General features: G+C 36.7%; 1 protein-coding gene across 2 annotated transcripts in view; it reads left to right on the forward strand.

The window, feature by feature from the left end:
* osbpl3a (oxysterol binding protein-like 3a) overlaps positions 1 to 14,695 on the forward strand; it is a 33,278-nt gene that overhangs the window by 8,749 nt on the left and 9,834 nt on the right. The window contains exons 2-15 of one of the 2 annotated variants that reach the window (XM_067426016.1): positions 2,915 to 3,046; positions 3,149 to 3,265; positions 3,363 to 3,416; positions 3,538 to 3,651; positions 3,761 to 3,889; positions 6,302 to 6,386; positions 6,536 to 6,639; positions 6,841 to 6,921; positions 7,021 to 7,174; positions 7,390 to 7,475; positions 7,578 to 7,709; positions 11,486 to 11,579; positions 11,685 to 11,929; positions 13,231 to 13,368. In XM_067426016.1, the coding sequence (XP_067282117.1) occupies positions 2,930 to 3,046; positions 3,149 to 3,265; positions 3,363 to 3,416; positions 3,538 to 3,651; positions 3,761 to 3,889; positions 6,302 to 6,386; positions 6,536 to 6,639; positions 6,841 to 6,921; positions 7,021 to 7,174; positions 7,390 to 7,475; positions 7,578 to 7,709; positions 11,486 to 11,579; positions 11,685 to 11,929; positions 13,231 to 13,368 (1,650 nt within the window). In that variant the 5' untranslated portion in view covers positions 2,915 to 2,929. The remainder of the gene's footprint in view (positions 1 to 2,914; positions 3,047 to 3,148; positions 3,266 to 3,362; positions 3,417 to 3,537; positions 3,652 to 3,760; positions 3,890 to 6,301; positions 6,387 to 6,535; positions 6,640 to 6,840; positions 6,922 to 7,020; positions 7,175 to 7,389; positions 7,476 to 7,577; positions 7,710 to 11,485; positions 11,580 to 11,684; positions 11,930 to 13,230; positions 13,369 to 14,695) is intronic. The other variant, XM_067426017.1, reaches the window with a different exon arrangement.

The raw sequence follows: 14,695 nt of genomic DNA on the forward strand, positions 1-14,695 counted from the left end.
TTACATATTAAAATATAATTTTAAGCTATAATAATATTTGACAATATTGCTGCTGTTTTACTATATTTTGATCAAAAAACTTTTTTTCAGCTTTTTTTCAAAGTCTTGAACATGAATGAATGAATTGGAACAATTACTATTTGCCTTTTATCATACTTCTTGTTATTGATTTATTTATAAAACGGTATTACGTTCAAGGATGTGCGGTACAGTGATTTTTACCCCAGTTTGCGTCATGGCTAACTCCCTTATCGCTGTATTTTTTGTGTGCTGGTGTGACTGTCTTGAATCTTTTGTCAGCATATATGAAAAAAAGTGTTGAAGGAAAGCCCTGCCTTTCTGTATTTGCATATCTTCCTGACAAGAGAACTTCACCTATTTTGTGAGGCTTTCCTTTCAAAAACGTAGATTTTTTTTAATGAGATTAGCAACTAATGTGTTTTAGCAACACCTTATGCCTGATTAGCAGAAATATAAATAACCATATATTTACAACCTAGCGTGCAGGGCAGTTCCTGCTGAAATGTTTGTAGTGTATACAAACGTGGGGAAGCTAAACCACAGGAATTAATTTTTCCCTAACACTAACATGCATTCGGATGCGCTCGCCCGCATTCGTGTCTACATGCATACCTCAGTCTAGCTTTAGACAAGTCTGGCTCTGCAAACTAAACAAAAATCTGACTGTGAGTTTGAACACTCTTTCTAGAGTTACTGGTATTTACACCCAGATTCTCAAACATACATAAATTTAAAAAAAAGATACAAGCAAGTGACCCTCTTGAATGCTCGGAAAATGACTGTGTATTTGTGTGGAATAGCAACATATTTATCCCACGGCAAGAGCGGCTCACTCATACACGAGGAGTTTTTAGATTTAATTTGCCCTGGTGACTCAAATGACCTGAGCATTAGTAATCTGTGGTGACGCTCTGTCTATTTCTCCTATCCACATGATCTCTCTTTAATGCTTCAAAGTAAAGATTTAACAGTCTATTTAAACATCACACACATATGTGTATGTGTGTAGCTGGGTGTGGGCATATATAAAGTACTTTTTAGTTTGTGGTGGACATTCTGAAGTAGTTTGCGTGGGATGTTTTGTTTGTATTTGCTAAGTGTGTAAATAGGAGTGGGACTGACTTTTTATGAAAAACCATTTAATTAATGTTTATAAAAATAGTAAAAGTCAGATAATATTTTCACATGTTAGTTCTAAGTTTTGAGTTGTCTTGACAAATTAAAGTGCCATGAAAAAATGTGGTCCAGTCAGTTTCATTTTGCCTGTGGAGGTATTGGTATCAAATCTTCTCACAAATGCTTTATGCGATTCAGACATGCACAGAAAATGCAGTGATAAATTACACTTTGTTTTGTAAGCTCATGTGTCATTTTGTATCTGTAATTGAATGCACAAATATAAGCAGAGCCATACTTTTCAACAAAAATATGTGTATGTGAATGAGCTTTCACACACTGATGCGCAAGTATATGTTTGATTTGTTTAAGGTGCTCAGGGTGGATGACTGAATCACCTGATCGCTCCATAAAAGGTGGTTGAGGAGAGATCCCTGACACAAGTGCTTTGGGTGTACAGTAGTACATATGAAAGCGCTATACAAATGGCTCATTCATTCATTAATAAATCTAGAAACTCTTCCATAAATATGTTCTTTTTAAAATAGATTTGAAAAGTTTGGTTATTGATTGAAAGCCTCTTGTTCTGTTGTGGGAGAGACCATGCAACACCTCTCAACATATTTCATGCAAACAGACACTCCCATGTTTCAGAATGCTTTTAACGCATTTTCAAAAGATCACATGATGACATGAACAATTATGACATTACTGATGTAGAGGAGAACTGTAGTAGTTTTGGATCATACCCAACACACGCATATTTGTACATATGTTATCATATTATGAAACGTGTGCCTTTCATGACCTTTTAAAGAGTTCAAATTTAAAGAGAGAGAGAGAACAACAGATGTTCTTACTGTGTGTGTGTGTGTGTGTGTGTGTGTGTGTGTGTGTGTGTGTGTGTGTGTGTGTGTGTGTGTGTGTGTGTGTGTGTGTGTGTGTGTGTGTGTGTGTGTGTGTGTGTGTGTGTGTGTGTGTGTGTGTGTGTGTGTGTGTGTGTGTGTGTGTGTGTGTGTGTGTGTGAGTGAGAGAGAGTTTGAACATGAACATATTGCATGGTCCACTGAAAGAAGAAAGGATAGGGGCACAAGAACAGCGTGTCCCTGTGCACTCAATGACACACACAAATAAAAATTAAATTTAAAAATGACATAACCGTGATAAATATATATCATAATTTGGGATTATGACCATATCCTACTGGTTTTATGCATAATGTTGTATTTTTTATTATTTTGATGCCTTTGTGCTGCAACTGCTGTGATCTCTTTTTTTCTTTATTAGAGACATTTGTCTTTGGCATTTCTTACATTATTTTATTTCTACTTTTATATACTACATAATAAATATTATATCAGTATGTTGACGTCTAAAGTCCCAGTGAACCTGAACTTGCGACTGATTTTATTTGTGATGTTTTAACGTGTGTTGTGACGTATTTCCAAGTAAAGCGGAATACTGAATAAAGAATACTAAATAAAGGCAGGGTTTTACTTTTACTTTAAGTTGTTTGATTTTTTATTAAGTTGACTATGTTTTTCCTGCCTAGTATTAGATTAATGTTAGGTACATCAACTAACATAATTTATTTTGGAAAAAAAAAGCATGATGCAAATATTACTGGCTATAACTTTAGGTTTAACTTTACGAAATATTTTGAAGTTTTTCCTTTTTGGCATTTCCTTCTCTTTCTTGCTCACTTGTTCTTGTCTGTGATTCTGTTGCCCTCTGCTGGCCACATGATGTTGAGTGTTGACTGTTTTTGTGTCCACAGTAAGTTAATTACAAGATGAGTTCAGAAGAGCAAAATGCACCACTGTCTCCCAAGACATCACCTGCCACACCAGGCATGACTCCATTTACACAAAGGAAAGAGAGTAACTCCTCATCAGAAGACAACAGACAGGCAAGACAAACCATCAGTTTGTGGGGGGTAATTTTCTTCTTTGTCCCACAGCGTTTTAAAATGTACACCTCTTTCTTTTGATCTCGTTTTCTTATTCTTTAGGACAGCTGGGAGGTGGTTGAAGACTTGCGGGGATTGACAGAAAATATTCAGAAGCCAGAGAAGCAGGAAGGTTTGCTGTTGAAAAAGAGGAAGTGGCCAATGAAAGGCTGGCATAAGGTGATCATGTGATTGTTGTAATGGAATATAATGACATTTAAGTACATGTATCTTTCATCTAAGGGTGCTAAAAAGTTTTTGTTTGTGTTTTTTACAGAGATATTTCCTGCTTGAAAGAGGCATCCTTACATATTCCAAGACTGGGACTGATGTGAGTTTAGAAACACTGTCTCATCCACATACTACACACACTTTCTTCAAGGCTCACGTGGAGTAAGATTGCTTAACCTGTCAGAGATCTTTCATCCATTACTGTGTGATTGATTTCTCAGCTAAAGAAGGGGAGGTTACGAGGTCGCATTGATGTTGGTCTCTCTGTCATGGCCATGAAGAAGAAGTCAATGTGCATCGACTTGGACACAGAGGACAGTATCTATCACCTCAAGGTATTGGCATAGACACAACCAACATGCACCTACATATGCTGGGCAAAGAATTGTAGTTATTTATTCTCATTTTGACAATTTACATGCTCATTTGCTTTTACATTCACAGGCAAAGACTCGGGATCTGTTTGAAAAGTGGGTGACACAACTACGTCATCATCGAATGTTCCGTCAGAATGAGATTGCCATGGAGCCTCCCGAGCGACACCTGCAAGCTGACCCCGCCTCTAACAGACTAGTATTTACTCTCCTTACACAGCAATCAATCACAGTATAGTATAAAAGTCAGCCTTTATACCCAATGTCCCATCAACAGGATAGGAAACTGTAAAGTCACAATAATAACGACATCCACTGACAGAAAAACTTAGTTTGGGTGGGTGGGTGGGGGGGAACTTACGCATCTTCTGAATGCATAGAGAATCACCTGATCAAAACCTACGTGAGGAAGACGGAGTTTAAGAAGCTATCGTATGTAAGCAGATGCATATCAAAAAATAACATGATCATCAACATTAAACATGATCATATAAATCAAAACTATATAATGTTACTGAATCAAATGTCGACCTAGAACCAGGGCCGGACTGGGACACAATTTCAGGCCGGGGAAATCTTACACCCATCCAGGCCATCCTAAGCACCCAAATAAAATGTAGAAACATGGACAAGCCTATTTTCCCCCCTAAATAATTAGAGGCTTTCTCTAGAACGGGGCCCTCGCTTCCCTTTTCCTTTTCTTAATTTTCCCTAATATATCTCAGTCTCTCCTTTCCACCAGAATCAAGTAAAGATGAGTACTAGTGTTTTTGGAAATTTAAACTCTTCTTCACCTCTTTCTGAGTTTTTTTCTGACCTCATGTTATAAACAAAACTGTCTCCACCTTGGTGCAAATTATCCACCTTATTGTAATTTGTTTACCCAGAACTACTTTATTAGTACAAATCTAAGTATTACATTTATGACAAAATGTTTGTTTTTATCTTAAAATTACTTAAATATCCAAAAGATAGCATGTAAAAAAAAAAGAATATATATGTATATATTCTTTTTTTTTTACATCTTTACCTTCATTTAATTAAAAAAAGGGGAAAAAATAACCGTACAAATGGACAGACATAATTTTCTAAATGTCCAAATGTATTCAATAATAAACTAGGCCTACATTATGATAGTATATATTTAGAAAAATCCTAATAAAATATTATTGCATTATTTTTTTCTCCTGTCTCCTTGCTCCCAGTACCTACCATATAAATGTGAATATTGTCTCAAAATTACTTATGTAACTTTACAGTAAATAATATAAATTTAATTTAGCATACAGTATTTTGAGTGACTATAGCAATAGGGTAACATTTGCTAGCAGTTCAATGCTAATTTAACAAAGAAAAAAGTAGGCTACAGTATTAACAGGGAAAACTGACCAGGATTTGAAGCCCTGGCCTGAACAGGTCCGTAATTGTGCAACATTTCACTGCTTCTTCCTGGAGTGGTTTCTTTTTCTTTGCCCTTTCCCTATCTGCTCCACCTGGCCGCTTTCTCTCTATCATCGGGTGCTACTCGCATTTTTGTTTAACCCTTTGGCTGAGGCATAAAGTCGAATCATAATTGGCAGTCAGGTATTTTTTTTAATTATTAACAATAATAATTTTATTGAATGCCGAATTTGAAAATTATCACATTGGTAAAGGCAATAATATAAATAATTATTATTCATAAAATTAGAAGGAAAAAAAAGAAGGAAAAAAACGTTGGCTGGCAGCAGGCCAAATTCTTATCAGACTAAGAACCGAACTACAAGTGTGAACACACCCTTAATACGAATCACAAGCTGAAGTGTCATGAAATAGATGAAGACAATAAAGATGAAGATTTTTGGTCTTGCGTTACCAACACCAATATAGCAAATGAAAGACCAGGACCTCTGCTTTCAAACAAACCAATGCTTTATTATAGCATCGTGCATTCCTTTTTTATCAACACTTAAATATGGGTAAGTTTCATAAAATTAAAAAAATATATATATATTTTGAATAAAAAGCTGAGAAAATCATGTTTTTGTGAAAGACTACATATAGATCAGATTCAGAACGATGTTCAAATACAGATGGAGTAGATCGAGTCCATCTAAACCCCTAATGCTTCTGAGTTCTGTAGCTCATTCTGGGATGAGTATCATTCAAAATTTCATTCAGTAACATTTGGCAGTTTGGATTTATATGATGTTTAATGCTGATGATCACGTTATTTGTACATATTCATCTGCTTGCATACAATCAAATTGTTTTAATCAGGAGATTCTGTCTGTACTCATTCAGAAGATTTGTAATAGCGCCGCTTGGCGGTCAAAACAAGGAAACCCAGAAAATTCTGTGTTTGGGGAAAAGAGTTAAATGGCGGTCATGCTACATGATTCTTTACCTTAGCAAAGTCTCTGAGAACCTGACACCTTGTACTTAACTTTTGGAGTCAAAAAGTAGTTTTCCGTTCTAGAAAATGGTGTCACTGCATACTAGAGGGTTCCTAATCTATATCTATCAGATCCCAAACTTTTGAAGTCTTTTTCTATAATTTCTAAGTGGCATGGAAAGGCATGTAACAATATGCACCAATGACATATTTTGTCTTTTTTTCCTTTGTTCACAGCGTTCATTTCACTCTAAGCAGCCTTCAGTCCTTTTGAAGAACAGCTGGCGCCATAACTCACAAGACATGGAGAAGTGCTGCAAAGGTATCCGCAAGAAACTGACACATCATTCTGCATTATTAATCATGGCCAGAATACCATTCATCTCTCAGATAATACACAGAGAACATCCTGAAAATCAGGATGAGCCCTCACTAAGAAAATTAAATGCTAAATGGTCATCTTTTTGTTAGATCTGTCAGAGTGTGAGTCATCGTTGCTGGAATTAAATCTTCTTCTGAAAAATATGGAAGTTCTTCACCGAGCGTTCTCAGCACCTGCCATTAACTTTCTGCAGGTAGTGCAGTTTACATTGTGTGTATCGATAAAGAGATCATCAATGTGTTTGTTTGTTCGGTGCATGTGATTTAAAAAAATGTATTTGTGGACCTCCAGATACCTCCTAATAAACTGTGTGTGTGTGTGCGCGTGTGTGCGCGTGTGCGTGCGCGTGTGCGTGCGTGTGTGTGCGTGTGTGTGTGCATGTTCGTGACCACAGACTGAAGGCTCCAAAAAAGAGAAACGACACAAAAAATGGAGATCAAAGAATTATAGCAAGGAAAATAAAAGCACACTACAGGTACAATTTAGATTTAGGCTCCTAATCTAACCCCACTTTACACATAATACAGTAGATACTGCATCTCTTATCTGTCATTCACTATCTGTCCTTTTCTAGCAGAATCCTGACAGTTCATCCTCACGTCTGCACGTATCTCATCCAAACTTGGTGTATTCAGAGCCTCTTTCAGCAGACTCATGCCTGGAGAGTCCAGACTCACCCACGGAAGCCTCCCGGATGCAGGAGGAGTTTTTTCAACTCGCTGGCACTGGTGAGTATAAATGCTCACATGCCTGTTGGCAGGAATATAACGTTCATAATTATTAATATAAATATTAACATCATATTAATAATTAGAATAATAGTTTTTTAAGAATACATAATAGATTCCAATCACTTGTATCATCAGCGACTGACATTTTTGATATAACAGAACCATATGATGAAATAACTCATGCTCTTCATACCCTTTCTTTCTTCCGCTAGTTCATTCCACTCTTAGATCAGCGTACACTTCCCTTTGCGCTGAAAGAGACCGAGTCAAGATCACATTAGATTGTATCAGTGAAAAGGTATACAAGCAACAAATTTATGTTTTCTGTTTTTAAGTGTTTATATTCTCTATTATTATTGGCCCAAATAGAGCCAGTTACTATATCTTCTTATCCAATCAGGATGTCCTTGATGGGTCACGCCCTCTGCTGCAGCAAGCGTCCAGTGAGAGCCGAGGGTCAATCCCAGAGTCCTTGTCAGAGTTCTTTGATGCTAAAGAGTATCTGCTGTCTGGCAGCTCGTCTGAGAATGAGGTCAGAAATGTCAAGAGGTCAAAACACATTTTTTGCATGAATCAGGGATTTTATGATGGAAAATTTGATGAAATTTAAAATGATTTGATCAAAAAGAAAAAAAAAGTGAGGCACTGTAAACTGATTTGCAGAGAAATGTGCAAATGCAAGGTTCCCACAGGTCGTTAAAAAAATTCTTAAAAGTATGACATTTGAATCTTCTTTTTTAAGGCCCTTAAAATGTCTTAAAAAAGGATACTCCACCACTTTTTCATATTAAACTATGAAAAAACTGAAAAATCCTCTCCTCCTATTGATGGAAATGAGAGAGGGAGAGGGAGATGTGAGGGAGGATATTTCAGCCGTGACTTTTTACTGCGCAGAGTCGAAGTACTCTCAGAAGTGCTATTCTGCCATACATTATAGTTATCCTTTTAAACCCGCTTGGAAAAGCACCCAGTTTTATTTTATGTCGCCATACTTGGTCTTTCAGCTATTTGTGTAACTGTATTTAAATAGGGGAAACGTGGAGGAGTTTGTTTGCTTCTAGGCAATGAACTGGGCTTAGTGGGCTAAGCTAAATGCTATCAGATTGTCACCACGCGTCAGAGCGATTAAGTGCACACACTGAGACGAGAGAGGTATGTATCAACTCATCTTAGTTAAGCGAGTAACATAGTTTAAAGCAGCACTAAGTAACTTTTGCCCTCGGGGTCTCCCTGCAGTTGGGAAAAAATATTGTCCTCTACTACTACTGCATTTGTTGACATGACAACCATGATAGCCCTGAACTAGTGATGAGCGGGTCGTCTCATAACACGCAGACACCGTATGTCTATTTAATGGTCGCAGGTGTGGGGCGGGTTGTAAAAATATATACAGTGGTGCGGGGCGGGCCAAATAATTTCATAAAAGCGGGACCCACGGGTTGGAAAAAAAGCTGACCCGCGCATCACTAACAGTTACCCTGAACACTGGTCCACATGCAGGAGTTCTGCTTGCGTCGCGTGTGAAATGTCTTCATCCCAGGTACAGTGGCATGTGTTTCAGCATGTCATATGGAAATAATTTCATGGGTTTTTTTTCAAATGCCAAATGCTCACATTTACAAGCCAGCATCATTATAGTAGCCTAGTCTATTGGTTACCGTTTTACAGAATCTATGATACTTCAATTCAATGTTTGAGTGGTAGGTAATAACCACAGCAAGCATGACAGCCAAGTCAGCATCGGTCGGGCACAGCTCCTCCTCCTTCAGCTCACGCCAACGAGCAAACGCTGGCCCAATGTTGATCCTCGTCCTGCCTTTAATCCGATCACTTTTTCGTTTCCTCTTATTGCTTTGCTCCAACAAAACCTTTGCTTTCTTATTTTTCTGTGCTGCTTCAAGAATGACTATAACATCCAACAAACAAACGATAGTTGGGCTCGCACGTCCGAATGTAAGGAAGTGGGGGTGGTGGTGGAAGCGACGTATGCCGTAAAGCAGTCGAATTTTGTAGTTCTTTTTTGCTCTCGGGTTACTACGCAAAACCCGAAGTTTAAAAGTACGATTATAAATGATACAGACCCCTTCAGGCTATGGCAGACGTGTCATTCAACCGATTGTAAGTCGATGTATCATCACAAGAGTCTTGAAAAAATATTATGACAGTTGAAAAGTAACCTAGTGCTGCTTTAATATGGTAGAGCGGTGGAGTATCCCTTTAAATATGTGTTCTGCTAGGCACTACACGGGCATTTTTACTCCTGTGAGTTTTTCTCTCATATTTATATAATAAAATGTAGATAAGCAATATCAAACCAGGAAAATTGCAATTTTCCCCAAATATCTTGCAAATTTGATATATTGATTTTATACAACAGTTCAAGTTAAGTCACCTTTATTTATATATTACTTTATACAGTACAGATTGTTTCAAAGCAGCTTTACAGTGATAAAATGAAAATGATTGAACGATGAAACCGTTTATTTTGTCTGTACTGCAGACACTGGTATAGAAAATACTAGTGTCATTGTTTAGCCGAAGTCAGTTCAGTGTTGATTCAGTGATGTTGTAAAGATCACCGATTATTAAATTACTTAATTTCATCTATAAAACAGTTCTGTCCAGCTCATTGTCATCTTCCAGCTCAGTTCCGTTCTTATCCAATAGTGCCAGTGCTGTCAAATCAATAATATTGTTTAATTTTAAGTGTCCCCAACTAAACAAGCCAAATATGACAGTGGCAAGGAACCCAAACTCCATCAGGTGACAGAAATGGAGAAACAAACCTTGGGAGAAACCAGGGGCCAGTTCTCCTCTGGCCAACAAAGGAACATGGTGTGACTATGATTCAGGCTACATCACAGAAATCAGATTGTAGATCTGTAGCATTCATTCTTTTGCTTGAAGATCAGATTCATTGTGCCAGTATGGAGATGAAGCTGGTCATCATAGGTCTGTATAGAAGACTTGTCTGGTTCTTGTGGTCTTTGCTGAGGATCTGTGCCGATGGCTGTCATGTGGACAAGGCCTTCACAGGGGATTGTATAGTTGACAGGATCTCTGCAGACATTTAGGGTTGCGTTGTGGTGCAGGTCCACCATCTGATCTGGATACGGACCAGATACGGATGACAGCAGTAACCGGAAATGTAATTGCTTACTGTAATAAGTTATTCATTATAAATGCGGTTTGGATTACTTTATTTGGATTCATTTATTTAATGCAAAGCAAATTCCTTTTAATTTGATTAGTAACTAATTGAATTACACATCTTCTCTCAGTAATTAGCTAAATACAATTTCCTAATTTTGTAATTTAATGACAAATGTGTAATCTGAAGTTGTAAGGACCTTCTGGAACTTAAAAAGCCAGTGTTGACCATCAAATTGTGTAGAACATTTTTTTTTCAAACAAGTTTCCGCTTCAAATTATTTGCCAACTATTTTAAATACTTGGTAAAAGTAAAGCATTCTGGGAAGAGTTATATCACGTTCCACAAAATTACAATTACAATAAATCTATATTAATTTTTTGTCTGACTTTTAGCTGAGGGAAACATTTCCTGTTAATGTAATCTGTACAAGTATTTCAAACTAATATATTTTATAGAATATGTAATGCAATCATATCGGACATATACTGAAAAGCTTCATTGTCAAACACTACTTAAAATATGTATATGAATTTCTTAATTTTTATTGAATTGAAATTTACAATTTATTTTTATTTCAATTTATTTTCAACTATAATTAAAAATCAACTTGTAATTCTAGATCCTGTTTTTGACATTAATTAAAATTCAAGAACTGGAATCATTCAGTTCAATTCTGAATTGCACACAAGCCTGGTTTAATAAAATGCAATGTTTTATCTCTGTTAGTCTGAACGTTTAGAATAGCATAGTTTGTGTAATTATTTCACATTTTCTACATACTGTAAAAGAATGTTTATGGGTAGGGGCGGTTATGGAACAAACACCTTGCGGGAGTAGGCGATAATAGTCAGAAATTCAGCGGGAGCGCGGTATTAAGAAAACAGTCCTGCACGGGGCTCTACCTCATAGCATTATTTATTCAGTGTAAATGCATTCAAAAACACACAGCAAATATTGTCTAATTATTGTTAATAAAATCCTGAGAATTTTAAAACATCTTTTTTTGTGTGACAACATTGCACACAAAGTATTAATTTTTATTTCTTCAGGTCTTAAAAATCCTTAAATTTGACTTTAAAAATATGCCAGAACCCTAAAATGTTAGACATAAATTCCTTTATGATCATTTCAAATCATATATTTTGTGTAACCAGGTGTCTGATGATGATTCGTACGTCAGCGATGTAAGTGACAGCACATCTGTAGAGTTCTGCAGGAACGAGAACGGCAGTGTGAGGGAGAATTTTGGTGAGACACTGTCAAACAAGTCCACGTTTGCACATTCTAGTTCACATTAATGAAGATTCACATTTCTTTGCAGTCATAGTTAATGGATTGTGTGTGTGTGTTTAGTGTCTTCAGGTAATGGCAACGAGAGTGCAGTGAAAAGGCGATGCCGTTTGCCAAGTGCACGCATAAACGAGAGCGTGAATCTGTGGAGTATTCTGCGCAGTAACATTGGTAAAGACCTTTCAAAAGTTGCTATGCCCGTCCAACTCAATGAGCCCATGAACACGCTGCAGAGACTGTGTGAGGAAGTGGAGTACTGCCACCTGCTGGAGACCGCTGCAAACACACGCAACCCACACATGCGCATGGTGAGATCATGTGGAAATTATATTTCTGTCATCATTTACTCACTTTCATATCCTTCTAAACTGGTCTTTCTTTCTTTTATGGAACACAAAAGGAGATACTTTTAAGATTCAGATAGGATTTTGTGTTTAACTAGGGCTGCATGATGAATTGTATTTTAATCCTGACCGTGATTTTTAATTCTCCTGATTATTTAAGCATAATCATCTGCAATGTTTGCATAATATCCAAACATGATTCTCAACTATATTGTTTGCTGAATAATGCACTTATGCAACCTCTGATACTGTACAATGTTTTTTTAATTGTTTTAATAGAAAATAACCTCAAAGGTTTTTGCAGTAAAATATCCAAAAACCAATAGGCCAGTGTAATATATTTTGTTCAGTTGAGTTCTTACAATATCCCAAATGTTTCCAACTATTTGTAAATTTTGATAAAATTGCTATTTTAACCAAGGAGCCAGGACGTCTGAGGGAGTCGCCTGTCAATTGCAACGTATCTGCGTTACCTTCGGTTTCTGGTTTAATTCTGCAGAAACGTTTTACTCTTAGCAGTGTACAACAAGTCACAGCAGCTGATGAGCGAACGCATAGAGTAACGTCATAACATAATTTTAAACACACTTAAATGTATCTAATATGATAAACAGAGCTATGTTACCTCATACTCATGACCAGAAAAGCGGAAATGGCACCGACGGCGGAAGTCATAATAAAAGTCCAGCTGCTCATGAGCCGTGTGTTTGTGTAGCAATCGCTCCAGGGGCCTTGCTCAGCTCTCTCAACACTCATTCCTGCTCTTCTGCATATAAATAAGTACATCCATGAACATGATTTCTCGCTACTATCCCGATTCTTTTGCACCGGCTGTGAGGTGAAAACCGCATGTCCCAAGATTCTGAGCTCAAACTTGGCGTCATCAATCTACACCTTTGTTTGGAATAGGCGCCCTCTAGCGGATGGAAAAGTTGCATAGTGTAGCTTTAACATAGTTTTGAATTATTTTAAGTATTATACATTTAATAAGGTTCCTAAGATTGTATCAATTTACGTAAATATATAGTTTTCTGATTCATTATAATAAACCCTGCAGATGAGTTAATGTTTTTTTTATTTGTTCTTAGGTAATTGTGTAATAGTTATACTTAGATGTAACAAGAAATATTTCAAATGAAAGCAAAAGTGATTCATAATTGTGAGCAATAATCAACTTGTGAGCAAAATAATTGTCATTGTTAGTTTAAGCATTATTGTGCTGCTATGTTTAACCATATTGTATACTTGTGTATCTTTTTCTTTAGGTATATGTAGCAGCATTTGCTGTGTCAGCCTATGCATGTTCGTTCACTAGAGCAGGAGGAAAACCCTTTAATCCTGTACTGGGAGAGACATACGAGTGTCTGCGGCCAGATAAGGGCTTCCGCTTCATTGCTGAACAGGTAACCATGAACATTTCTGTTATTTCAATCAAAACACAAAAGTGTGCACTTGGGCTGTTGTGGTAACCGCAATATTGTAATCCCACGATACTCAAGCCAAACCACAGAGGAATGTAAGCAACCGCAATGTGTTTTTCTTTTCTTAAGGCAAAATGCATGTTTATTCAATGTTAAATAATCTAATAATACCATAAGTGATTTTTTTTTTTTCTCCCAACAACTGGCTCTTTTTTACCTTAATGTACTATTGTGATTTGGACAGAAGCTCCATAGAGCATTGCTGGTTGGTTGAGCTTTATAAACTGATGTTCAAAGTTCAAATTATTTAACAGAGTGTCTATTCACACTAAGTGCAAATAGCGTCCCTTTTTGCTCTAGCTCCACCTGAAAATGCCTGGCTGTGCTAAACAAAATTTTTCTAAAACGCCCATAGTTCAATGTCCTCCGTGGCGCAATCAGTAAAGCATATGCATGGCTAATAGATCACTGTTTTGTCGCGATTAACACAGCTTCAAATCCGCCTTTTGCAAAGCTTCCTCTTCTATATTTTCTCATCACAAATCACATCGGAAAGGCATTTTTTCTCCCAACAAAAATTAAGAACATTTTCTAAATGTGGAAATAAAGTGCCAAACGAAATGTTTAATAATAATAATAATAAAAGCATTTATTGGGTAGGGTTAGGGATAGGTGTACGGAGGCCTTTTGTTGTCCTTTTAAGGTGGCATTCCATTTAATAATTTAAATAAAAATAATAATTTACACTTATTATTGCATCCTGTTAATGTACAACAGTACTGAGGTGCAAATATTATCTATCTGTCAAAATAAATGCTATATTACATGTAATTACTATTTATATGGCAAAGAACTGCTACTTTTATATGGTGTAAATACAGTCCCTGACAAAAGTCTTGTCGCTTGTGTACAAATTGACCTAAAGTGCCGCTGAAATATATTTCTAATCAAGATTTTTTTACAAGAAATGGCTCATTTTAATCCCACCAGCTTTTGTGATAATGTTTCAGTGAAAAACTAAACTTTCAAAAAGTATTCTAATATTCACAGCTTGGTAAAGCCCATTGAGTCAATTTTTGCAAAGATATAAGTGTTGTCACCTTGTCATATGAGCTTCACCTGTAACTAATAATGGATGAATCAGGTCTCAAGTGTGTATAAAAAGAACCCCAGGACGCTAGACCTTCACATCAACTGCAACTAGACCTCTGCAAACATGCCTAAGATTAACCCTGAGACTAAAGTTTTGATTATCAAGAGGCTGAAGACCAGATCCACTGCTGATGTGGCAGACACCTTCAATGTGTCT

The sequence above is a fragment of the Pseudorasbora parva genome, chromosome 19 (genome assembly GCF_024679245.1).
Source record: "Pseudorasbora parva isolate DD20220531a chromosome 19, ASM2467924v1, whole genome shotgun sequence".
NCBI lineage: Eukaryota > Metazoa > Chordata > Actinopteri > Cypriniformes > Gobionidae > Pseudorasbora > Pseudorasbora parva.